This window comes from Mirounga leonina, unplaced genomic scaffold (genome assembly GCF_011800145.1).
Source record: "Mirounga leonina isolate KUSES-001 unplaced genomic scaffold, KU_Mleo_1.0 Mir_115, whole genome shotgun sequence".
NCBI classification, from domain to species: domain Eukaryota; kingdom Metazoa; phylum Chordata; class Mammalia; order Carnivora; family Phocidae; genus Mirounga; species Mirounga leonina.
Window position 1 is genome coordinate 14,706,329 of NW_023270268.1, and position 27,565 is coordinate 14,733,893.

General features: G+C 36.6%; 1 protein-coding gene and 1 pseudogene across 1 annotated transcript in view; both read right to left on the reverse strand.

The window, feature by feature from the left end:
* The window catches only part of ZCWPW2 (zinc finger CW-type and PWWP domain containing 2), a 135,652-nt gene that overhangs the window by 74,366 nt on the left and 33,721 nt on the right, over window positions 1–27,565 (reverse strand). The window contains exons 2-3 of the mRNA XM_034993411.1: window positions 20,989–21,342; window positions 8,354–8,513 (exon numbers count right to left, since the gene is read on the reverse strand). Of these exons, the coding sequence (XP_034849302.1) occupies window positions 8,354–8,513; window positions 20,989–21,329 (501 nt within the window). The 5' untranslated portion in view covers window positions 21,330–21,342. The remainder of the gene's footprint in view (window positions 1–8,353; window positions 8,514–20,988; window positions 21,343–27,565) is intronic.
* LOC118002817 lies at window positions 13,008–14,284 on the reverse strand (annotated as a pseudogene).

Sequence of the window (27,565 nt, forward strand, 5' to 3'; positions counted from 1 at the left end):
GGGAGCACTGCAAAGGGTGCACAACCCAAGATACTGCAGTTTATAGCAGCACAGAGAGAAACGGAGATAGTGTGGCCTGGAGAGATCACTGAAGAACAGACTATGATCTCTCTGCTCTGAGGCAGAGGGTTGGAAATAGTCTCTTCTGCTCTGACTCTATGAAGAGACGTGGAAAGCTGCCAGAGAACAAAATCCCCAAAAAACCGGTTTTCACTGAACCCATCCCCCGTCACAGGGAGCAGGGCAACTCTGCCCAAACAGGGTTGCCTGAGTAACAGCGCAGCAGGCCCCTCCCCCAGAAGACAGGCTGGGAGAACAAGAGGCTGACAACCTGAAGGTCCCTATAAAACAGGTGCATCTTGCTTGGGTTGTGGTCAAATATTTGGACTCTGTACACTCCCTCAACCACCCCTGAACAGAATGACTAGGAGGAGGAACCCCCCAAATAGGAAAGATTCAGAGACTGTGACTACCTCTGCCATGGATTTACAAATGGATTGGATACAGATCTAACCAAGACGTCGGAGATGGAATTCAGGCTAGCAATTGTGAAGACAATAGCTAGAATAGAGAAATTGATTAATGGCAACATAGAGTCTCTAAGGGCAGAAATGAAAGCTGAATTGGCAGAACTTAAAAATGCTATCAATGAGATCCAATCTAATCTAGATAATCTAACAGGTAGGGTAAGTGAGGCAGAAGAACGAATTAGTGATCTAGAAGATCAATTAATAGACAAGAAGGAAAAAGAGGAGGCCAGGGAAAAACAACTCAAAATCCATGAAAATAGAATCAGAGAAGTAAGTGACACCATGAAGCGTTCCAACGTCAGAATATCTGGAATCCCGGAGGGAGTGGAGAGAGAGAGAGGACTAAAAGATGTATTTGAGCAAATTGTAGATGAGAACTTCCCTAATCTGGGGAATGAAACAAACATTAGTGTCCTAGAGGCAGAGAGGACCCCTCCCAAGATCAAGGAAAACAGGCCAACGCCCCGGCATGTAATAGTAAAACTTGCAAATCTTAGAACCAAGGAAACCATCTTAAGGGCAGTTAGGGGGAAGAGATTCCTTACGTACAGAGGGAGGAACATCAGAATAACATCAGACCTATCCACAGAGACCTGGCAAGCCAGAAAGGCCTGGCAAGACATACTCAGGGTACTAAATGAGAAAAACATGCAGCCAAGAATACTTTATCCAGCAAGGCTTTCATTTAGAATGGATGGAGAGATGCAGAGCTTCCATGACCAGCAGATACTGAAAGAATATGTGACCACTAAGCCAGCCCTGCAAGAAATATTAAGTGGGGGTTCTATAAAAGGAGAAAGTCCCCAAGAGTGACACAGAACAGAAATTTACAGAGACAATCTATAAAAACAAGGTCTTCACAGGCAACATGATGACAATAAATTTATATATTTCAATAATCACTCTCAACATGAATGGCCTAAATGCTCCCATAAAATGGCACAGGGTTGCAGATTGGATAAAAAGACAGGACCCATCTATATGCTGTCTACAAGAGACTCATTTTGAACCTAAAGATACATCCAGACTGAAAGTGAAGGGATGAAGTTCCATCTTCCATGCCAACGGACCTCAAAAGAAAGCTGGGGTAGCAATTCTTATATCAGACAAATTAGATTTTAAGCTAAACACTGTAGTTAGAGACACAGAAGGACACTATATCATTCTTAAAGGGTCTATCCAACAAGAAGATCTAACAATTGTAAATATCTATGCCCCCAACATGGGAGCAGCCATCTACATAAGCCAACTGTTAACCAAAATAAAGAGTCATATTGATAACAATATGTTAATTGTAGGAGACCTCAATACTCCACTCTCAGCAATGGACAGATCATCTAAGCAGAAAATCAACAAAGAAACGAGAGCTTTGAATGACACACGAGATCAGATGGACATCATAGATATATACATAAAATTCCACCCTAAAACAACAGAATACTCATTCTTCTCAAGCGCACATGGAACTTTCTCCAGAATAGACCACATACTGGGTCATAAATCAGGTCTCAACTGATACCAAAAGATTGAGATTATTCCCTGCATATTCTCAGACCATAATGCTTTAAAACGAACTGAATCATGAGAAAAAATTTGGCAGAAATTCCAACACTTGGAAGCTAAAGACCACTCTGCTCAAGAATGTTTGGGTCAATCAGGAAATCAAAGAACTTAAACAATTCATGGAAACCCATGAGAATGAAAACACATCAGTCCAAAACCTATGAGATACTGCAAAGGCGGTCCTAAGGGGGAAATATATAGCCATCCAAGCCTCACTCAAGAAAACAGAAAAATTCTGAGTTCACCAACTAATTCCACACCTTAAAGAACTAGAGAAAAAGCAACAAACGATTCCTAAACCACGCATTAGAAGAGAAATAATTAAGATTACAGCAGAGATCAGTGAATTAGAAACCAGAAACACAGTAGATCAGATCAACGAAACTAGAAGCTGGTTCTTTGAAAGAATTAATAAGATCGATAAGCCACTGGCCAGAATTATCCAAAAGAAAAGAGAAAGGACCCAAATTAATAAAATTATGAATGAAAGGGGAGAGATCACAACACCAAGGAAATAGAAATAATTATTAGAAATTATTATCAACAACTATATGCCAATAAATTCAGCAACCTGGAAGAAATGGATGCCTTCCTGGAAACCTATATACTCCCAAGAAAGAAACAGGAAGAAACTAACAACCTGAAAAGGCCAATAACCAGTAACGAGATTGAAGCAGTGATAAAAACCTCCCAAAAAACAAGACCAGGGCCTGATGGATTCCCTGGGAAATTCTACCAAACATTCAAAGAAGAAATAATACCTGTCCTCCTGAAGCTGTTTAACAAAATAGAAACAGAAGGAAAGCCACTCATTCTATGAGGCCAGCATTACCTTAATCGCCAAACCAGGCAAATACCCCATCAAAAAGGAGAATTTCAGAGTGATATCCCTGATGAATATGGATTCCAAAATCCTCAACAAAATCCTAGCTAATAGGATCCAATAATACATTAAAAGGATCATCCACCACGACCAAGTGGGATTTATCCCCGGGATGCAAGGGTGGTTCAACATTCGCAAATCAATCAATGTGATAGAACATATTAATAAGAGGAGGGAGAAGAACCATATGGTCCTCTCAATTGATGCAGAAAAAGCATTTGACAAAATACAACATCCTTTCCTGATTAAAACTCTTCAGAGTATAGGGATAGAGGGAATATTCCTCAAGTTCATAAAATCCATCTATGAAAAATTCACAGTGAATATCATCCTCAATGGGGAAAAGCTGAGAGCATTTCCCTTCAGATCAGGAACATGACAAGGATGCCCACTCTTGCCACTATTGTTCAACATAGTACTAGAAGTCCTAGCAAGAGCAATCAGACAACAAAAAGAAATAAAAGGTATTCAAATTGGCAAAGAAGAAATCAAACTTCGCAGATGACATGATACTTTATGTGGGAAACCCAAAAGACTCCACCCTCAAAATACTAGAACTAATATAGAAATTCAGTAATGTGGCAGGATACAAAATCAATGCACAGAAATCAACTGCTTTCTTATACACTAACAACGCAGCTGTAAAGAGAAATTAGAGAAATGATTCCATTTACAATAGCACCAAAAACGATAAGATACCTCAGAATAAACCTAACCAAAGAGGTAAAGGATCTATACTCTAGGAACTACAAAACACTCATGAAAGAAATTGAAGAAGACACAAGAAGATGGAAAAACATTCCAAGCTCATGGATTGGAAGAATAAACATTGTTAAAATGTCTATGCTACCCAGAGCAATCTATACTTTAAATGCCATCCCAATCAAAGTTCCAATGACATTTTCAAAGTGCTGGAACAAACAATCCTAAAATTTGTATGGAATCAGAAAAGACCCTGAATTGCCAAGGAAACGTTAAAAAAGAAAAACAAAGCCGGGGGCATCACGTTGCCTGATTTCAAGCTATATTACAAAGCAGTGATCACCAAGACAGCATGGTACTGGCACAAAAACAGACATATAGACCAATGGAACAGAACAGAGCCCAGATATGGACCCTCAACTCTATGGTCAAATAATCTTTGACAAAGCAGGAAAGAATGCCCAATGGAAAAAAGACAGTCTCTTCAATAAATGGTGTTGGGAAAATTGGACAGCTATATTCAGAAGAATGAAACTTGACCATTCTCTAACACCATACACAAAGATAAATTCAAAATGGATGAAAGACCTCAAGGTGAGACAGGAATCCATCAAAATCCTAGAGGAGAACATAGGCAGTAACCTCTTTGACATCGGCCACAGCAACTTCTTTCAAGATACATCTCCAAAGGCTAGTGAAAGAAAAGAAAAATGAACTTTTGGGATTTCATCAAGATAAAAAGCTTCTGCACAGCAAAGGAAACAGTTAACAAAACAGAGAGGCAACCCACAGAATGGGAGAAAATATTTGCAAATGACACTACAGATAAAGGGCTGGTATCCAAGATCTATAAAGAACTTCTCAAACTCAACACCCAAAAAACAAATAATCAAGTCAAAAAATGGGCAGAAGACATGAACAGACACGTCTCCAAAGACATACAAATGGCTAACAGACACATGAAAAAATGTTCATCATCAGTAGCCATCAGGGAAATTCAAATCAAAACCACATTGAGATACCACCTTACACAGTTAGAATGGCAAAAATTGATAAGACAAGAAACAACAAATGTTGGAGAGGTTGTGGAGAAAGGGGAACACTGTTGGTGGGAATGCAAGTTGGTATAGCCACTTTGGAAAACAGTGTGGAGGTGCCTCAAAAAATTAAAAATAGAGCTACCCTATGACCCAGCAATTGCACTACTGGGTATTTACCCCAAAGACACAGATGTAGTGAAAAGAAGAGCCATATGCACCCAATGTTCATTAGCAGCAATGTCTGCAATAGCCAAACTGTGGAAAGAGCCGAGATGCCCTTCAACAGACGAATGGATAAAGAAGATGTGGTCCATATATACAATGGAATATTACTCAGCCATCAGGAAGGATGAATACCCAACTTTTACATCAACATGGATGGGACTGGAGGAGATTATGCTAAGTGAAAGAAGTCAAGCAGAGAAAGTCAATTATCATATGGTTTCACTTATTTGTGGAACATAAAGAATAGCATGGAGGACATTAGGAGAAGGAAGGGAAAAATGAAAGGAGAGAAATTGGGGGGGGACATGAACCATGAGAGACTATGGACTCCGAGAAACAAACTGAGGGTTTAAGAGGGGAGAGGGGTGGGGGGATGGGTTAGCCTGATGATGGGTATTACGGAGGGCACGTACTGCATGGAGCACTGGGTGTTATACACAAACAATGAATCATGGAACACTACATCAAAAACTAATGATATATTGTATGGTGACTTACATAACATAGTAAAATAAAATAATATTAAAAAAATAGCCATTCGGCACATGTTCACATCTATTTTCTTTAAGGAAGGGGGAGATTTCAGCTGTCTTTATAGCGACTGATTTTTTAGTAAGTGAAAAAATAAAATGTATGAATAAACTAATACAAATTACAAATACACAACTAAATATCACCTTCAACTTTTTTTCTAAACTATATCCCAGTGTATCTATGAGAAGTTTTATTTATTGTGGAAAACCTTACCATCTGTACCAATCAATAGACAGTGACAGCTCTGTCATGCTTTCAACAATAAAATTAGTAAGTCAGTGGTCCTATAAATATATCAACCAGGGGAAAGTGACTATTCAAAATAAAAGCTTGGCAAACATGAAGTAAAAGTTAAAATTTTCATAATCTAACACTAAAAATATATTTCATTTTCTCATAAATGCATATAATATCTTTCTAGGATAACATATTTTTCTCCCACCTTAACATATACACTGTAAAATATACATAGTCCATATGCAGTGAAAACTCTAAAATATTTAGTCACTTGTTAAACTAAGCTTACACAAATTAGGATAAAATGATATTGAAATAATGTATGAAGTAAGATTTAGTTGATTAAAGCAGTGAAAGTTTAAATGCCTATCATTCTTTGCTAGTTTTAGAAAAAGAGATCAGACAACCTGTGCAATGTACATCTCTCCTCCACTTCTAGAAAAACCTTTAAGAAAGTCCACATTGTCTACCATACATTAATTTTTGTGTGAGTGATCTTTTTTCATGGGGGAAGGGGATGTGAACTTAATAACCAAATCAATGTACTACAGGGTAGAGACAGCATTTGAGGATATGGGAGTTCCGGCGTAGAGAGGGGCATTAAAAGATTAAATTTTGGGGAAGTCTAGGCAAAAGAACTGTAGGTTGGGTTGCTACTATCTCCATCTCTCAGGGACAGGAAAATCTCAGCTATTCCTGGATAATACATATTTTGAAATTATTCTTTTTTAATCAATTTCTCATATGTAAAATTTTTGACCATTTTTCTATCTTGGCTGGCAGTATTGCTGAGTCAACCTTCTTCCTTTCTGTTTCTTGAGTAGATTGGGGCAATGAGGTGTCAAAATGAATCTCCCCTTCCCTATAAGTGCAGATCCTTAGATAGGCAGAAGTAGGGAATCAGAGCACAGAGGGACAATCTGGCATGTGCCAGCTGAATTTGAGGTAGAAGGGTATTAACAGTTCATCCTTGAATGAAGAGACCCACAGAAAAAGGCACCCATATTAGATCACCTCCAAGGTAGCAAGTAAAGAAAAAAGACAGATAAAAAGAGTAAGGGACAAAGAAAGTGCCTGTAGGAAAGGTACCCTGAATGACAACAGAGGAGAGATCCTGCCCCAGAGCTTGTGAGCACCCAGAGGGTTATCCATCTAGAGCACCTGGTTAGCTGGGAGAGTAGGGGAAGAGAGAGGGGAAACAAGTATTTTTTTCTGTCCTCATCCTCCCATTAGGGAACTGCTTATTTTAAACAGCCCTGAATTGATGATCTTTGCAAGATTTTCTAAGTTTACTTTAATGCTTTCAGAAGGTTAAAAACTATGGCTTCAGATGCTTGAGTTTGGCTTTGTTTTGCATCAGATTTGGTCTGTGTCCTTGGGACTAACGGTATGCTCACTGGAATCACACTACTTAAATTAATCCTGAGAAAATTCAAATCCTGAGAGAAATATAGTTGAGACATTTTAAAAAGTCACTTCTAGTTTTTACTTATATTTAAATATAATTTCTTAAGAATGCCTTGCTCTTTATCCTATTGTCAGATCTCTAAGATTCTAAGGTCTGCTTCATGAGAAGCTAACAGGTTTCCCTGTCCTTTAGGAAAGAGGAGAAGGGCCACAGAAAGGAGAACAATTCTTCCTGTTTTCTGTGGTTGCCAGCAGAAGTGCCTAGGAACACATCCAAAATATCAGAGCAGAGAAGGTGCCTCACATTAAGAAGACTGGCTCACAACTACCATGAAATGAATGTATATATTTTATTCTATACTTAAATATTTTTATTAAAATGGCTTTCCCTTCAGTTGCTTTCAAGTTGAATAGAAAAACATACTGCTTATGCCAAAGATATAGCAAAAGCCCATTTTAAAGTACCTCAAATTTACACAGATTTACTTATACTGTGGATTAAACAGTGTGCCTTAAATGTACATACACTTACATGTGTATTTGAACATATCTACTTTCCACTATAAAATAGAAACCATCCAGTCAAAGGAATCCACATTTGATACCTATTTTTAAATCAGATTTCTAATGAAAGCATGGTTTGCTGATGAAAAGTTTCAATATTAGAATACAGACACAGATAATTGAATTGATTTATAATGACTAAACCAAACCATGGAAATAAGTCCAGTTCACCTATTCTCATTAACCTGAGAGTCCAGTCTATTTATTAGTTGTAATGTGTGATTTAAAGTTTAAAAAGAGTAAAAAAGATACTGAAGGAGTTAGTATAATGAAATATTCTCTTTGAAATTTGAAAATCTGGTTGCATTCCATAATTAATTTTCCCTGTGAGCTAGGCCTACAACTTAAAGTCTTCTCAAGGGAGTTTTTAAAAACTACCAAATGATAATCTTAAAATTGTTTCAAAAGGCAATTATATAAAGTCCTCAGTTGATTTATACTATATCACCATTAGGAAAATAAAATTTAAAACTACCCTACTTTCTACACTTCCTTTGAAAAAACTTGTTTAAAAATACAAATATTCAATTTTAAACAAATAGTACATACTGTTTCATTTATATAAATATAAAAGTAAATAATTATATATCTTTTAGATTCTGAAACAAAAATGGCCATAACTAAAAACAAGTGCAAGAAGAATAAAGGTTTGATGTTACTGTACCTACCTTTAATGTGATACTATAATGTCCAACAAATGTTGCATTTATCCATGATCTTGAATGGGGATCACCCAGGAATTCTATGTGATATTGTTCAACATTTCCATCCAGGTCATAGATCACGTATTTCCCTTTAAAAGGATCTGGGCAAAGTATCCCTGGCCAACTTTCAAAAGAAAGTATTTTTAATTATTTTGATGCTTTAAAAAAGGCAGAAATCAATACATCTGTCATAATCATATACCAAACTTTCTCCTTTGAATTTTAATAACTCAAAAAACTTAAACATATTCATACTTGTATCCTTTAAAAGTAGGATATTCATTTGATACAAGTAATCATTTGTATCTTTGTAAATACAGAAAGCTTTGGAAAAGTCACATATTTAAGATAAACATAAAATATGAGGAGAAAGAATTATAAGACAAAAGAATGATCTCTAGGATCTGCAAGAGGTATTTAGACACTGCTAATAGGAAAGATAAGATTCATGGCAGGTTTGAATCAACCCTAACCAATAAGAATGCTTGTTACTAAAATGTTAATCCACTGAGCTTCTGATGGGGTACGAGAGAGCTGGCATTTCCTGAGCTAGGGCTGCCAAAGGGGTAGTTTGGTAGCACATGCTGTGATAACACTGGAGAGTCTAACTACTGAGGAACAAGCCAAAATAGAGCTCGACAGTTCTATATTGCCCCTCCCCCCCATCTGCTCCACTGGAAGGAGACCAAATTTCTAAAAATTTTTAGTATGGGAAATAAAATTTATCCTTTACTAAAAATAAATCTTTAGGAGTATGTCCTTTTGTGCCACAAACCTCTAGAAATTATAGAAATATGTTTCATTTTTCTTTTTGACAAAAACAAAATATATATACATCAACTAAGTTTTAACTATTTTACTTTCTAGACTCTGACCTACTGTTTGGAGCCTAAAGCAGGAAAGGAAGGCAGCAAATAAAGTCAGGAAGCTGTGACTAAGGGATGCCAAGTTCTACCTCAGTTCCCTCGTGAAAAAAGATAGTGAGGTTCAAATCAGGAGATCCAGGCTCCGACTCTGCCTTCTACCAGACAAGAGGCCTCAAGCAGATAATGAGACCTTGCTGTGACTCCAGTTCCTCAATATGCTGTTACAAAATTCACACAAACATGTGCTTTATACATTTTTGGTTTTTGGCAAATTAAAATATTATAAAGTGCCATCATTATGAACCAAATTGTGTTCCCCTCACCAAATTCATATGTTAAAGTTCTTATAACTCCAGTACCTCAGAATGTGACTGTATTTGGAGACAGTGTCTTTATGGAAGTTAAAAGGTGGGTCCTAATCTAGCATGACTGGTTTCCTTTTAAAAAGAGAAGATTAGGGATTGCATTGAATGCATAGATTGCTCTAGATAGCATAGACATTTTAACAATATTTGTTCTTCCAACCCATGAGCATGGAATGTTTTTCCATTTCTTTGCATCTTCTTCAATTTCTTTCATGAATTTTCTGAGTACCCTATCAAAATACCATCAACTTTTTTTCACAGAGCTGGAACAACTAACCCTAAAATTTCTATGGAACCAGAAACAACCCCTAATTGCCAAAGGAATGTTGAAAAGAAAACCAAAGCTGGTGGCATCACAATTCCAGTCTTTAAGCTCCATTACAAAGCTGTAATCATCAAGACAGTAAGGTACTGGCAAAAAATAGACACAAATATCAATGGAACAGAAGAGACAACCCAGAAATGGACCCTCAACTCTATGGGCAACTAATCTTCAACAAAGAAAGAAAGAATATCCAATGGAAAAAGGACAGTCTCTTTAACAAATGGTGTTGTGAAAATTGGACAGCCACATGCAAAAGAATGAAACTGGACCATTTCCTACACCCTACACAAAAATAGACTCAAAATGGATGAAAGGCCTAAATGTGAGACAGGAATCCATCAAAATCCTAGAGGGGAACACAGGCAGCAACCTCTGTGACTTCGACCATAGCAACTTCTTGCTAGACACATCTCCAGAGGCAAGGGAAACAAAGGCAAAAATGAACTATTGGGACTTCATCAAGATAAAAAGCTTTTGCACAGCAAAGGAAACAGTCAACAAAACCAAGACAAACCAAGAATGGGAGAAGATATTTGCAAATGTCATATCAGATAAAGGGCTAGTATCCAAAATCTATAAAAACTTATCAAACTCAACACCCCCCAAAACAAACAATCCAATCAAGAAATGGGCAGAAGACATGAACAGACATTTCTGAAAAGACATCCAAATGGCCAGCAGACACATGAAAAAGTGCTCAACATCACTCGGCATCAGGGAAATCCAAATCAAAACCACAATGAGATACCACCTCACACCAGTCAGAATGGCTAAAATTAACAAGTCAGGAAACGATAGATGTTGGCGGGGATGCAGAGAAAGGGGAACCCTCCTACACTGTTGGTGGGAAGGCAAGCTGGTGTAGTCACTCTGGAAAACAGTATGGATATTCCTCGAAAAAGTTGAAAGTAGAGCTACCCTATGACCCAGCAATTGCACTACTGGGTATTTACCTTAAAGATACAAATGTAGTGATCCGAAGGGGCACAACACCCCAATGTTTATAGCAGCAATGTCCACAATAGCCAAACCATGGAAAGAGTCCAGATGTCCACTGAAAGATGAATGGATAAAGAAGATGTGATGTATATATATACAATGGAATGCTACTCAGCCATCCAAAAAAATGAAATCTTGCCATTTGCAATGATGTGGATGGAACTAGAAGGTATCATGTTAAGCGAAATAAGTCAATCAGAGAAAGACAATTATCATATGATCTCACTCATATGTGGAATGTAAGGAACAAAAGAGAGGATCATAGGGGAAGAGAGGAAAAAATAAAACAAGATGAAATCAGAGAGGGAGACAAACCATAAGAGACTCTTAATCATAGGAAACAAACTGAGGGTTGCTGGAGGGGACGAGGGTGGGGCAATGGAGTAACTGGGTGATGGACATTACGGAGGGTATGTGATGTAATAAACACTGGGTATTATATAAGACTGATGAATCACTTACCTCTACTTCTGAAACAATAAGACATTATATGTAAATTAACTGAATTTAAATTAAATAAAAAATAAATAAAAAGAGAAGATTAGGACACAGACATGCACAGAAGGAAGACCATGTGAAGACACAAGGAGAGAGATGCATCTACAGGTCAAGGAGAAAGCCTCAGAAGAAATCAACCTGCTGACAATCTAACCTGAGACTTCTAGCCTCAGAATTGTAAGAAATTAAATTTCTGTTATTTTTAAGCTACCCAGTCTGTGACACTTTGTTATGGCAGCCCTAGCAAACTAATCATATAAAGGTATACAATTATATATAGATACAATAATTGGTATAATTGAGAGGTAGAAAGAATGATACAAAAACATTTTTTGCCTCATTTAATTATTTAGAAACTAGATAAATTAGATATTTAGATAATTTTAAAACCTAAAGGAGGCATACAGATCATGCTATAAGAATCTGAAATTACAAAAATGCAAAATCCATAAATTACTTGGGCTCGAGGACTATAGATGGTTGAACTATTAAATTATCAATTGATATGAAAGTTACAAAGTCATAAATATAGAAATACATCTACCATACCATTGTAAAAAAGTTTTTACAGATTATAAATAACACAATGTAAACTAACAAAAATATTTCATTATTATTAATGCTTAGTATTATTAATGCAAAAAGTTTGATTCCAGGAAATTGACAAATCCCAAGTGTAGTTGCCAGGAGGTGGTGAGTTGGGTGCACCAGTCACCAGGGAAGGTGGAGTGTGAGAATGGAGCAGACGTCTAGCTGCTTCCTAGATGCTGAGCAGAGTTCTTTGGCTCTTGGACTCTCTGAGTTAGGAAAAGGGTAGGTGGAAGGTCTGCCTAGCAGCCTTAGATCATGGAAGAGGAAGGGCTAGAGGATTACAAATTGAGTCAGACTATGTGGAACCCAAAGCAGCCTAATACTTTGGAAAATTGGAAATGATAATGGAAAGTCAAGTAGAGGTTCAGGACCTAAATGAAGATGACTATCTTGTTACTGTCAGGTTCACATCACAGTATCGTTGCTATTTGGCAACCCTTATTGGGCTTAAGAGTGCTTAAGAGAAAACTTGAGTGGAGTTTATCTTTTAAACCTACATTGGAAATCTACATTTCTGAAGGAACTCACTCAAAAGAAGAAGATTTCAATAGGCAAATAAATGACTAAAAATGAATGGTAACTGTATTGGAGACTCGTAATTTATCAGAAATTAAGAAACAGTGGGTCCTCCAATGGATTAGGAACTATTTAAAAAGAAATCAAACTGTGATTGTTACATTACATTTGTTGACTATCCTTTGTAAAACACAAGGGGCTCATGTTTAATACTAGGTGATTTGCACCTCACAAAAATTTTTATACCAAATTATAAGTAGCACCAATTTCATTCAGTGTAAAACAATCACAGGATTTCTAACACTTGAGATATGAAAGAAAAATATCTTGCAGTTATTATGTTTAAGATAAGCTTTTCTGACACAAATTCTGATACAACTTCTTTTACACAAAACCTACTGGGCCCGAGAGTATTCAATTTATTTTTTATTTTTTATTTTTATTTTTTCTTAATAATACAGTATTTATTTGTCTTCCCCCTGTCAAACCCTGAGCCAACGACTTTCCCCAGGCTGCCTGGGGAGGTATAGGAAAAGGAACATACAGGGTGGACAAGACACGGGAGAAAGACCTATGGGAGGTGGAGACGGCTCCTTCCCATGGCGAAGAGGATGAGAAAGGCCACCATCAGGCAAAAGAGCCCTATTTCTTCCAAGAGGGCAAAGCCCAAAATGGCATAGGAGAAGAGCTGCTGCTTCAGAGAGGGATTCCTGGCATAACCAATGATGAGGCTCCCAAACACAGTCCCAATTCCAGCCCCAGAGCCAGCCACCCCTACCATGGCAGCCCCAGCTGCAATGAACTTGGCTGCTGTGTCGATGTCCCTTGAAATGAGACGCTGGTTTGGAAGCTGCAGCTAGGAATAAGTGAGGTCAGGGGACGTGGGGCTGCCAAGCTGCTGAGGGTCTTGTAAGGTACCTCATCTGTCAGTGTCTCCGGTGGTTTAACACCAGTGCAGACAGTGATCGGTTCAACAGCTGAGAGGTGCTCCTGACCTAGAAGGGGGTGGAGACGAACTTTGCACAGGTGTACATTTTCAGGGGATGAGGGGGCTGTGGCAGGAGAGCTGCTCCCAATGCAGAGAAGACCCCGAGAGTATTCAATTTAAATTATTACTATATAAAATACAATAAAAATTTAAAAAATAAATAAAATGTAAGTGAAAATAGAGATGACTCCTAAAAAGAATGAGATGCCAATAAAAGAAAAAAGCTTCTGTTCATTATTTAAAACATGTCATATTAGACAAAATATTGCATGCTGATTTACAGATGAATTATGAAAAGTATTGTCAAATGTTCAGATAATTGGGGCATGTTAGTATTTCTTCAGGCGGTGCAAAGGAATTGTCTGACTTCTAGTTTGTGTGTTTCAGCTAAAACAGAATGTACCAAACTGCGGGAGAAGCTGAGGAGAGGCAACAGACGCAGAAAACATGATTACTTCTCTCCACGTGCTATATCCATCATTTTCTTTGACTCAGTGTGATTGAAGAATGCTGATGTCCATTTTTTGCTTTCACTCTGACCTCTTTTTGTGTTCCAAAACTGTCAATGATGATAGTGCATTGTGCACTTCTACTTCCTGATTTTTCACGTTCATATTGATGAGAAATTCTGAAATGTTGTCTTGTGGGCTTAAAAATGGAGAGGGAGAGTAAGAGTTGGCAAACCAATGGGAAGGTATTAGAATTACAAGGAAAGTTGTGTGATTAATTTTAGAATCTGTGGGTGGTGGGAGGTAAAATGTACACATACAACAAAGACAAATAGGCACCAGGTGTTGGAATCCACTTGGGGGAAAGCGGAAATTTGGGCACAACAAGTAGCTTCAAGAGGAGTGCAAATATATCATGAAGAAACTGATCACATTTCTCATCCAGTGGAAATGATCTTTAATAAGAGCTATTGCCTTCAGTAGAAGTTGAAGCTTAAGCATGATTTTAGTTGTCGTGTATTTATACTCAATGAGAAGTACATGACTGTTATTTTCAAAGTATGGTTTGGATGTTTAAGAGGAGAGCTAATTTTACTTGGGCCTCATTCTTAATCTGTGGGAAACAAAATGGATGAGTTGGAATCATCACTAACTGAATGCTGTATTTGCCACAAAATCTCTAAGCTGTACCTAACTACAGGGGGCTTATAGGAAGAGGCAATTCCCTATCCCCACCCTCCCCCCACACACATTGTAAGTATATTAATCCATAGATAAAAGAATGCACATAAGGAGTAATCAAATAATATTTTATAAGACTGAAAGGATCTATAGAAATCTCAATTTATAAATTTTAATATTATATCTAAAATGTATCACTGCATTGGTTTGTTAATTTAAAGGCATATTTTACTACTAAATTGTTTATACTATAGTACCTTAGAATGCAAATATATTTTCTATAAATTAAGTTTCATATTTGCAAAAAACCTTTGTAAAATGTGTAAATATGCCCAAGGTAGTTACTTTCAACAGAAGCCTAGTTTCTGCTTGACAATGTATCTGCCCCTACTAGGGGAGATATGCACCATTATTTTTTACGTTTAACTTCTATGCTTTCCAGCTGAATACAATGCTATCTGATCATTTTTTAAAAATTAAGGCTGCTTAATATGAAGATAGCTTTTCTCTTCTCTCTTCTCCCCACCATCAGCACAAACAGACATAGCATAACCCAAAGGCAAGAGGCTGCATATGTACTTTTATAAGTATATAAGTCTGTGCTATCTCACAGTGTGGAGGTAAATGTAACTATTGTAATTTGATTTTCCACGGACCTTGCCCATAGACAAAGTGCCTTCTCTTGACAATTCTTTATTTTTATTATATAAAGGTTAAATAGGCATTTCTAGATTCTCTATCAGTCTCTAGCCTTTAAAAACTTTATTAGAGAAGGTCAACTGTTCTGGGAAAGAATAACTTGGGATGTTGATAAGATTGAGTTTCTGAGCCTTCAAGGTTGGGTGTAAGGCCATAGGCTAATGAGAACTGACCCAGATAATGCCACCTGCTAAGTGTCTCTACAGCCAGCTAGCTGGTCTTTCCACTTGAAACTTCAACATCTTTAATATTGTTTAATTAAGAACTGATGTTTGACTGTGTTTAGTGGGTTAATTCTAGCTTTACATTCTGCTATTGCAATTTATCCTGTTATCATCTTTCTATGTATCTGTAGCATTGAATATGAAATATAACTAGATTTGAGTTTTTAAATATTTTAAGGCTATATTTTAAGCCTGTGCTCAACTATACTTAGTTCATAAAGAAAAATACATATTACTACTTAGCCAAAGCATTCTATTCTTTCCAAATAGCAAGAAGTAGATACAGCTGCATTTTGCAGGTATTTTGATGGTCCTAATCATAGATTAGAGATAGTTTAGGGCCTGGAGTAAAACATGTTTCATTTGTACTTCAAGTCTTAATCCTCAGTTACAAGCACAAAACTGCAAAAGAAATTCCTAATCAGATTTCTAACATAATATTTCAGATATAGTGATAAGAAGCAAATACATTTCTTGAATTAGTTATTGAGACTTCAGAATTTCCATTAGAAAATACAAATTCTCTGCTTTCAAAATATTAATTTTAGATCTGAAAAATGACATGGACTACAAATACCTTCATAAGTAACCTCATAAAATAAGCATTCATATTCATGTCTTTTAAGATATTTGTTTTTACATAGCTATCTAGTTCCTCTTCATGCCCATCCTAATTATTTTACAAAAGAAAATAATATTTTTAATATTTAAATAAATAATATGTATATATTTACAACATTTCACATTTGATCTCTAGAAACGTCCTCAGTAGCAAAAGGTATATATCTCAGAGAGACTTCCACATTTGCAAAGATATTAAATGTATTAGTTTGCTAAGGCTGCCATAGAAAAATACCACAGAGTGAGTGGCTTGAACAACAGAAACTTATTTTCTCATAGTTTTGGAGGCTTTGAGTCTAAGATCAATAGGTCAGCAGGGGTGGTTTCTCTTGAAGCCTCTCCTTGGCTACCTTCCTGCTATGCAGTCACATAGTTTTTCCTCTGTGCATGTGCATCCCTGGTGCCTCTTTGTGTATCCAAATTTCCTCTTCTTATAAGAATACCAGTCAGATTGGTGTAGGGCCCACCCTAATGGCCTATTTTCATTTAATCACTTTTTTAAAGGTCCTGATTCCAAATACAGTCACTTCTGAGGTTTCAGCTTTAAAGTATCTCTTTTGGGGAACACAATTCAGCCCACAATAGTAAGTGACAGAACAATAACACAACTATAGGTTTGATTTGAAGGCCTCTTGTCTGTGTGTGTGCGCGCCTGTGTATGTGTGGTGTGTTACAGTAAGTCCATCACAGTCTCTCTATGAAAGCAAACATTTTATATTCTTCATGGAGAACAGCTGAATGTGAATGAAAATGAGGTAATATGAGCCAGAGTATGCCAGCTTTGAGAATGTTAAGTAGGAGAATATAATGTAAAATAGCAAGGGATTCTAGGAAGATAGCAGCAATGGTGTTAGGGTTTTAGAATCTCCTGAAATTTTCCCGTAAGTACAGGTAGAACAACTATAATAGCACAGTCAAAACATGACACACATCTATAAAAACTAAGTGATAAGCTATCCACGGAAACTACCAAAATAGAAGCAGGCAAGTACAAGCTATTGACAGGTACAAGACCCACATATTACTAGCATCTGTATGAGGGAAAGCGGGTGGGGGAGGGGCAGGCAACCAGTGGTCTGATGGGTTTGGGAAATAAGAGCCTCAAAACTGTAAGGAGTACTTACTGAAAAGTGCAGCAGGTCAACATGAGCACAGCAGCCAAAACTGTGAGGTGGATAGCAACAAAACCTGAAGTTATTGGAGCTGTCTGGGCTCTGTGAACACTTAAAACTAACCAACAAAACTCCTTTCCAGGACAAAAGCTTACACTGATGAGAAACTGCTGGGAGTATAAACCAAATCGAAGAAGAAAGGATCAATATGAATAAAGGAAAGAGAACGTACAAATAAAAGTGGGGATACAACGCCAAAAGCACCATCCATGAAAAAAAGATTGGTAAGTGGGATTTCATTAAAATTAAAAATGTCTGCTCTGTGAAAGATACTAGTAAGAATGAGAAGATAAGCCACAGACTGGGAGAAAATATCTGCAAAACACATATCTGATAAAGGACTGGTATCCAAAATATACAAAGAACTCTTAAGCTCTACAATAAGAAAGTGAACCACTCAATTAAAAGATAGGCAAAAGATCTGAGCAGACATCTCACCAAAGAAGATATACAGATGACAAATCAGAATATTAAAAGATGTTCCACATCATATGTCATCCGGAAATGCAAATTAAACCATTAAACCATGTATGTCCATGAAAATACATAGAGGAAACTTAAATGCCTATTACCAAGTGAAAGAAGCCAATCTGAAAGGCTACATATTGTGATTACAATGCAGCATTCTGGAAAAGGCAAAACTATGGACATAGTATAAAGATCCCCAGTTGCCAGGGGGTGGTGGGAGGGATGAATAGGTGAAACAGAGGAGATTTTTAAGCCAGTGAAACTATTCTGTATGATATTATAAAGGCGAATACATGTCATTATACATTTGTCAAAACCTATAGAATGTACAGCACAAAGAGTGAATCCTAATGATTCACTATGGATTTCGGTCAACAATGATGGGTAAATGCTGGTTCATAGATTGTAACAAATGTGCCACACTGATTTGGGATTTTGATGGTATATGAGGTTGTGTGGGGCTAGAGGGGAGATATGTGAAGACCCTGCACTTTCCATTCAATTTTGCTGCAAACTTAAAACTGCTCTAGAAAATAAAGTTTATTAGTTAAAATATGGAAATAATTCAATTTTAAAATTTAAAAAATAAAATTAGAGAAGGAAAAAAGCTAGGAAATCTCAGACAACAAGTTCATATTTTTGATACTCTGAGAAAATAATAGAATAAGGGGCTTTGGTTATGTGATGTAGACAAAAAGGCTAAAGCAAATCTATTCTGCAGATTCCAGTTCTGGACAAGTTGAGGTAGACTCAATTCTCTATATTCCTCCCACTAAGAACACCAAAAATTCCTCAGTATTATACATCAAATAAACATAAGAAGATTCTAAAAGATGAAGAGAAGATAAACCAGAGAAGGGCCTCAAGACCTGAAGAATGACATGGCAGTGAGTTCCCTCAGTGCTCTTTTTGCCTCATATATCCTAGACTGGGTGCTAAAGAAGCCAGCAACCCAGAGGTACCAATGGATGCAAAGGAACAAAAAGTCCATATGAAGCCTGCTCTTTCTAGTCATAGGACCAGGATAGGGGCAACCTAGCAAGACAGAAAACTTTAAAGCAATAGCTGCTTTTTTCCCAGCCAAATACCATGGAAAAATCTACAGATTCCCATCTCTATCCTTATCAACAAAGGCCAAGTGGTGAGCCTGGACTTCAACCCACCCAGCAGTAGTAAAGCCCCCACTTCCTCCCCACTCAGATAGTGGTGGAGGAGGACTACTGGGAAGTTGGAATTTTTATCACCTTCCAGAATTAACATGATTCTCCCCCCATGGTATCAGTGGAGGTGAGTAACAAGGTACCAGTACCTCTCCCAGCCAAGTTGGTGAGTGAGGAGCCTGAACTCTCATCCCTGCCCAGCAATAATGAGGCACCCCTCCCTTTCCAGAGAGTAAGTGGAGACTGAGTAGAAAACCTAGACTTCCACTCCCATCTGGCAAGAAGGAACAAGAGGGGGGTGCCTGGGTGGCGCAGTCGTTAAGCGTCTGCCTTCGGCTCAGGTCATGATCCCAGGGTCCTGGGATCAAGCCCCGCATCGGGCTCCTCGCTCTGCGGGAAGCCTGCTTCTCCCTCTCCCTCTGCCCCTGCTTGTGTTCCCTCTCTCGCTGTGTCACTCTCTGTCAAATAAATAAATAAAATCTTTAAAAAAAAAAAAGAAGGAACAAGAGGTTCTCTCATATCTCTCCAGTGCAGTAGTAGGGCCAGCCTGCTAAAACAGACTTAAATAAGATCCAAAATGAAAAAAAAAAAAAAAAAAGGAAAATCTAACAAATAAATAGAAGATATAGAGAGAACCAAATGGAAATGTTACACCTGAAAATACAATAACTAAAACAAAAAGCTCAATGGATAGTCACAATAGCAGAATGAATATGAAAGAGGCAAGAATCAGTGAACTTAAAACTGAAATGATCCAATCTGAACAACAGAGAGAAAACTGACTGAAAAAAACCTCTTCTTAAAGAATAGAATTCATTTCATATAAAAGTACAAAAGAGATTCAGCAGGTGTCCCTCCAAAGCAGCTTCTGCCCTGATACACTCTGCAAGCAATCCCAGCAGGGACTGGTGCCACTCCAAAATGACTTCTTCCCTGGGAGAGGGGAAGATAACCACACACACAAGTGCATCCACAGATCCAGGAGCCAAAACTTATAGCTGGCAGCACAGAGAGAATGCCCTGTTGATCAGGCCAACTACAGCCCCAGCAGGGCGGACTGGGGACAGGCCTCTGGTCTGATTGTTGACGCCACCCAACCACAAGCCCACAGCAGCCCCAGACTGATCCCTCAATGGCACAAGGGCCAAACTCTGCTCAGTGTACCCACAACAAGCAAAGTGGGCCATTGCAGCCAACTGGACTAGAGGCAAACACAGCTCAGCCACAATAGTAGGGTGCAAGCAACCCATATAGGACACACCCCTGGTTCTGGTGAACATGGGGCATTGCACTATGGGCCACCACAGGACCTCTTCTTCATAAGGCCACTACTCTCAAGATCAGGAGACATAGCTGACTTTTTTAATACACAGAAACAAAGAGAGTTAGATAAAATGAGGAGGAAGAGGAATATGTCACAAATGAAAGAACAGAACAAAACCACAGCAAAACAGCTAAATGAAACAGAGATAAGTAATATGCATGATAAAGAATTCAAAGTAATGATCATAAATATCCTCACTGGACAATAGACTTGAATTAGAGCTCAGTAACAATAAGATATTTAGAAATCCCCAAATATCAGGTAAAAATACACTTTTAACAGATCATTTGAAAGAAGACATCACACAGCAAATTAGTAAATATTTGAAACTGAATGGTAATAAAACACAATATACCAAATTTGTGGGATATAGCTAACACTATGCTTAAAGAAATTTTTAGCTGTGGTTGCCTATATCAAGGGGAAAAAAAAAGATTTAAATCAGTTACCTAAAGTGTCCAATTTAAGAAACTAGGAAAAAAAAAAGTATTAGACCCCAAAATGTCAGGAAGATAATAATGATGAGATCAGGAAACAATAAATAAATTAGACAAACAGTAGAAAAAAAGTTGATTCTTTGAAAAGTTTTAAAAATTCATCAACTTAGCAAGACTGTAACTCAACAGTTTATTATGAAATAACAACAACTTTACCTTGGCCAATTCTGTAATTTTACCAAAACCAGGCTTCCAAGAGGGAGCTGTGAATAGATGATCTTAAATCCACTTTCATGAAGCTGAGCCTCTTCAGGGAAGTCTTCTTCAGAAATAGAGCACTTATTGTATCTTGAATCAGTGTTCATGAAGCAGTACCATGGTTTATTGTGATCAACTTTGGCTGCGTCCTCACTTGACAATGATCTCCATTTCAAACAGCTTTCATTCTCACATTGAACCCACACTTTGTTTACATACATATTGTTTTCTGCTGAGGAATCCATTGCAGTGTTACAATATTCTACTATTATCTTACCATCCAGTTGTTCTTTTTCCATAAATGCATTTAATCTGGAAAACAAATAAGAAAAAAAGAAGAAAGATTCAAGAATATAAGGAAAGTTCAAACCAAAATCAGAGAAACAGCCCTGTACCTTCTTTGCCCATATCTTCTCTATCCCATAAAGACTATACATTTTGAACAATTTGTTTCCACCTACCCAGAAACAAAGGAACAAAATAAAAGCATCAATCACTCTGGGCATAAAATGCTCCAAAATTAAAAATAAATTTGTAATCACAAATAAAAATAAAAATAAGTATGACCATTTTTACAGAGAAAACTGAATCTAAGAAAAGTAATTTGTTTGCAGTCCCAGAGCTAGTATATGGTAGAGTCAAGATTTAACCAACTGAGCCACCCAGGCACCCCGGTAGAGTCAAGATTAAATGCAGGAAGTTTGGTTCCAAATTCTATGATCTTACCCACTAAGCTTTACTGCCTCTTGGGGATGGTTCCAAATTCTGTGATCTTACCCACTAAGCTTTACTGCCTCATACATACATATATATTTCATATATATATATGAAATGAATATATATACTCATATGAAATGACTTGACCCCTTTCATTTTCTAATTCTGAGAAAAATCAAATGTAACAAAATATTTCACCATATGAATGTTTGAAAAACTAATCTTCTGCTTATATAGTTTTGCTTTTTATACATTAATTCAAGTAATTTGAAAAAAGCATTTCTGTTTTTTATTATGAAAATTTTAAACATATAAAACATTAGAATTGTATGATTAAGTTCCCAACTTCTAGCTTCAATAATAACTGTGTGTATACTAAAAAATAATACAACTAAAATAAAGTAAAATTAATTAACAACTTATTTTGCAATAGAAACCTGTTTCAAAGAATGACTTCAATATACCATATTCACAAGTTAGCAAAACACTACTATCCAAGTATAAACACCATTTAAAGAAGCTCTTAATTCATGAGTTAATCATATATTTAGAAACTCACTTATCATATTTCAGGGTCACCACAAATTGCTTTAGAAATTTGCCAATTTATGCCAATAGTCATAGTTCACAATTTTTTACCTGTTAATGCTGCTCGTATGACTGTATCCACAGAAAATAAACCTCAAAGAAACTATTCTACATATACAGAGATCCAACAATATTCACTGTGGCACTATTTATCATACCGAAAGAGTGGACAAATCTAAAAACACGAAGAACTAAATCTATTGGAAGAGGGATAAAAAATTTGCTAATAATATTCATGTAAATTTCTGGTTAATTATTTAACTGGTGAGGAAATTTATGAGAAGCATGCCTGCACTTTAGATTGCATTTGAAGTGAACAGTTTTTTCCTCAATTCTCTGTGCCACTGGACAGTACAGAAGTTGTTGAGTTCAGACATTGGAGCCAAATTATGTGTGAACTCTTGGCTCTGTTATTCACCAGCTGTCCCTGGGCAAGACATTATTTTGCATTTCACTTCACATTAGGTGTAAGTCTGTGTGTGTGTGTGTGTGTGTGTGTGTGTGTAGCAGTTTTATTTTCCATCCTTGTATCTTCTTTTACTGTGCTGCCTAAGACAGGCATAATATTGAATAGAAGTCATGATAGTAGACATCTTTTCCTAATTTCAAAGAGAATGCTTCTACTATTGGACTATAGAGTCAAATATGTATATTTTTTTATAGAGACCATTAAAAAGTTGCCAGAAAATTTTTCCCTTCAATTACCAGTTTACTATGAGGATTTTTTGTTAATAATGAAGCACTGTTGAATTTTATTTATTGCTTTTCTGTAGGTATTGAGGTAAACATAAAGATTTTTTAAGTCTATTAATTGGGTATGTTGTAATAATGAATTTATTAATGATAAATCATACTTTCATTCTAGGTAAACCCTACATGATCAAATGTTATGAGATTTTTTTAACATATATTGCTGTATTTAGCTTATTAACAGTTATTTAAGATTATATATATGTTTATAGATGAGATTGGTCTAATAATTGCAATTCTCTTCTTTTTGCCTTTGTCTGGTTTTGATATCAAGATTAAAATAACCTCAAAATGAAGTACAGAATGTCTCTCTTTTTATGTAAAGTTTGCCTAAGGGGGGAGTTCCCAATTCTGTCTTACTTTTAAGAGTTCTGGTGTATCGGGCGCCTGGGTGGCTCAGTTGGTTAAGTGACTGCCTTCGGCTCAGGTCATGATCCTGGAGTCCCGGGATCGAGTCCCGCATTGGGCTCCCTGCTCAGCAAGGAGCCTGCTTCTCCCTCTGACCCTCCCCCCTCTCATGTACTCTCTCTCATTCTTGCTCTCTCAAATAAATAAATAAAATCTTTGAAAAAGAATTCTGGTGTATCTACTATGTCTCTCATTATGTTTCTCTCCTTCACCCTGAAATTTATTTATATCTTCTTTTTCTTCATTTATCTTGTCAGTACTTTTTAAACACAAACAGAATTTCAGTCTTCCCATTTACTTTTTTAGAATCCTATTAAATTAATAGCTGCACTCTATTCTTTCCTTCCTCTACTTTCTTGGGCATTCTTTGTTGATCTTCCCTTTCTCGAGTTGGTGCTTGATTAAATTATTTTCAGTCTTTTTAAAATTAATTTTATTTAATTATGGTAAAAACACTTAACATGAGGTCTACCCTCTTAACAAGTTTTTAAGTGTATCATACAGTATCGTTGACCATAGGTACAACATTGTATAGCAGATCTCTGTAACTTACTCATCTTGCTTAATTAAAATTTTATGCCTGCTGATTCATAACTTCCCATCTCCCCTTTAACCCCACCCTTCAATTCTATGAATTTGACTATTTTAGATACCACATATAAACGGATTCATGCAGTATTTGTCTTTCTGTAACTGCTCATTTCACTTAGCATAATGGCCCCAAATTGATCCATATCCAATATTTTGCAGATTTTGCAAGGCTGAATAATATATTCCCTTGTAGGCTTTCTTCATCCATCCATCAATAGAAACTTAGGTTGTTTCCGTATCTTGGCTATTGTGAATAATGCTTCTATGAACATGGGAGTGCTAATTTGTCTTTGAGATCCTGATTTCAATTCTCTTAGATCAGTACCCAGAAGTGGGATTGCTGGATCCTATGGTAGTTCTATTTTTTAACTTTTTGAGGAACCCCCCCATATTGTTTTCCATAGCAGCTGCATCATTTTGCATTCCTACCAACTGTGTACAAGGTTCCAATTTCTCCACATTCTCGTCAACATTTATCTTTTAATTTTTTGATAATAGCCACCTTAAACAGGTTTGAGATGATATGTAACTGTGGTTTTGATTTGCATTTCTGTGATGATTACTGATGTTGAGGATCTTTTCATACATCTGATGGCCATATTTATGTCTTCTTTGGAAAAATGTCTATTCAGGTCCTTTGCCCATTTTAAATCTTGATTATTACTATTATTTCTATTAGTTGTAAGAGTTCCTTACATATCTTGGATATTAACTCCTTATTGAGTATATATTTTGCAAATGTTTCATTCTAGTCTATAAGTTGCCTTTTAAGTTTGTTGATGGTTTCCTTTGTTGTGCAGAAACATTTTAGTTTTATACAGTCTTACATATTTGGTTTTGGTGTAAGATCCAAAAAATCACTGACAAGACTAATCTCAATGATCTTCTCCCCTAAGTTTTTTTTGTTTGTTTGTTTTTAAACATTTTATTTATTTATTTGACAGAGAGAGAGAGAGAGAGCGAGAGCAGGAACACAAACAGGGGGAATGGAAGAGGGAGAAGCAGGCTTCCCGCTGAGCAGGGAGCCCAATGCGGGGGCTCAATCGCAGGACCCTGAGATCAGGACCTGAGCCGAAGGCAGACGCTTAACGACTGAGCCACCCAGGTGCCCCTCCCCTATGTTTTTTTTATAAGAGTTTTACAGTTTCAGGTCTTTAATTTGAATCTTTAGTCCTTTTTGAGTTGATTTTTGTGTATGGTATGAGATAAGGATCCAATTTTATTCTTTTGCATGTGATTATCCAATTTTCTAATACCATTTATTGAAGATGCTATTATTTTCCTATTGTGTATTCTTGGTGCCTTTGTCAAAAAATGAGTTGACTATATATATATGTGGGTTTATTTCTGGGTTCTCTATTCTGTTCCACTGATCTGTGTGTTTTTATGCCAATACCATACTATTTTGATTACTATAGTTTTATAATATAGTTTGAAATGAGGAGGTAAAATGCCTCCAAATTTGCACTTCTTGCTCAAAATTGTTTTAGTTATTTGGGGTCTTTTACGATTCCATGTGAATTTTATGCCTGCTTTTTTCTATTTCTGTAAAAAACGCCATTTGATTTTTTATAGGGATTGAGCTGAATGTGTGGATCACTTTGTGTACCAGGGACATTTTAACAATATTAATTCTTTCAATCCATGAACATGAGATATCGTGCCATTTATTTGTCTTCAATTTCTTTCAGAAATGTCTTCTAATTTTCATTGTACAGATCTCTTACCTCCTTTGTTAAGTTTATTTTTAAGTATTTTATTCTTTTTGATGCAATTAGAAATGGGATTGTTTTCTTAATTTCTTTTTCAAGATAGTTCGTTGTTAGTGTATAGAAATGCAACCAGTTTTTGTTTGATTTTGTATCCTGCAACTTTACTAAATTCATTCATTAGTTTTAACAGTTTTTGGGTGAAGTCTTTAGGATTTTCTATATGTAAGATAATGTATTTTGCAAACAAAGACAATTTTACTTTTTCCTTTCTGATATGGATGCCTTTTATTTCTTTTCCTTGCCTAATTGTGCTGGCTAGGATTTCCAGTACTAAGTTGAATAGAAAGAAGTGTGATGAGAGTGGATGCCTTTGTCTTGTTCCTGATCTTGATCCTGATGAAAGCTTTTCATCAGTGAGTATGTTAGTTGTAAACTTGTTATGTAAGACCTTTATTTTTTTGAGGTACATTCCTTCTATACCTAATCTGTTGAGAGTTATATCAAAGGTTGTTAAATGTTGTCAAATCCTTTCACTGCATCTACTGAAATGATATGATTATTTTCTCCTCATTATGGCATGTTTATTGATTTGAATATGATGAACTACCTATGGACCCCAGAGATAAGTCCAATTTGATCATGGTGTATAATCCTTTTAATATACTGCTGAATTCTGTTTAGTAGTATTTTGTTGAGAACTTTTGCATATATGTCCATTAGGGATATTGGCCTATAATTTTCTTTTCTTTTTTTAAAAAGATTTTATTTATTTATTTATTTGACAGAGCGATAAAGAGGGAGAGCAAGAGCACAAACAGGGGGAGCAGCAGGCAGAGGGAGAAGGAGAAGCAGGCTCCCCACTGAGCAGGGAGCCTAATGTGGGACTCAATCCCAGGACCCTGGGATCACGACCTGAGCCAAAGGCAGATGCTTAATGTACTGAGCCTCCCAGGTGCCCTATAATTTTTTCTTATAATGTCCTTACCTGGCTTTGGTATCAGGGTAAAGCTGGCCTTGTAAAATGAGTTTGGAAGTGTTCCTTACTCTTTGATTGTTTTGGATGAGTTTGAGGATTGCCACTAATTCTTTAAATGTTTGGTAGAATTCACCAGTGAAGTCATCTGTTATTGGCCTTATCTTTGTTGAAAGAGTTTTGATTGGTGATTCAATTGCCTTGCATGTTACTGGTCTGTTCAAATATTCTATTTCTCCATAGTTTGTTCTTTTTAGATGGCATGTTTCTAGGAATTTATCCATTCTAGGTTGTCCAATTTGTTGGCATATAATTGTCCATCTTGTCTCTTATGGTCATTTGTATTTTTGTGGCATTATTTGTAACATCTCTTTCATTTCTGATTTTGAATCTTCTCTCTTTTTCTCTGTTAGGCTAGCTAAAGTTTTGTCAATTTTATCTTTTAAAAAAACCAACTCATAGTTTCATTGATCTTTTCTATTATCTCTCTAGTCACTATTTCATTTATTTCTGCTCTGATCTTTGTTATCTCCTCCTTCTACTAAATTCAGGCTTAGTTGTTCTTCCTTTCCTAGTTCCATGTGGTGTAAAGTTAGGTTGTTTGAGATCTTTGGTTTTTTGTTGTAGACATTTATCACTATATACTTCCCTCTTAAAGCTGCTTTTACTTCATTCCATAATTTTAGTATTGTTTCCATTTCATTTGCCTCAGATCCTTTTTTTTTTTTTTTTAAGATTTTCTTTATTTATTTGTCAGAGACAGACAGCAAGAGCAGGAACACAAGCAGGGGGAGTG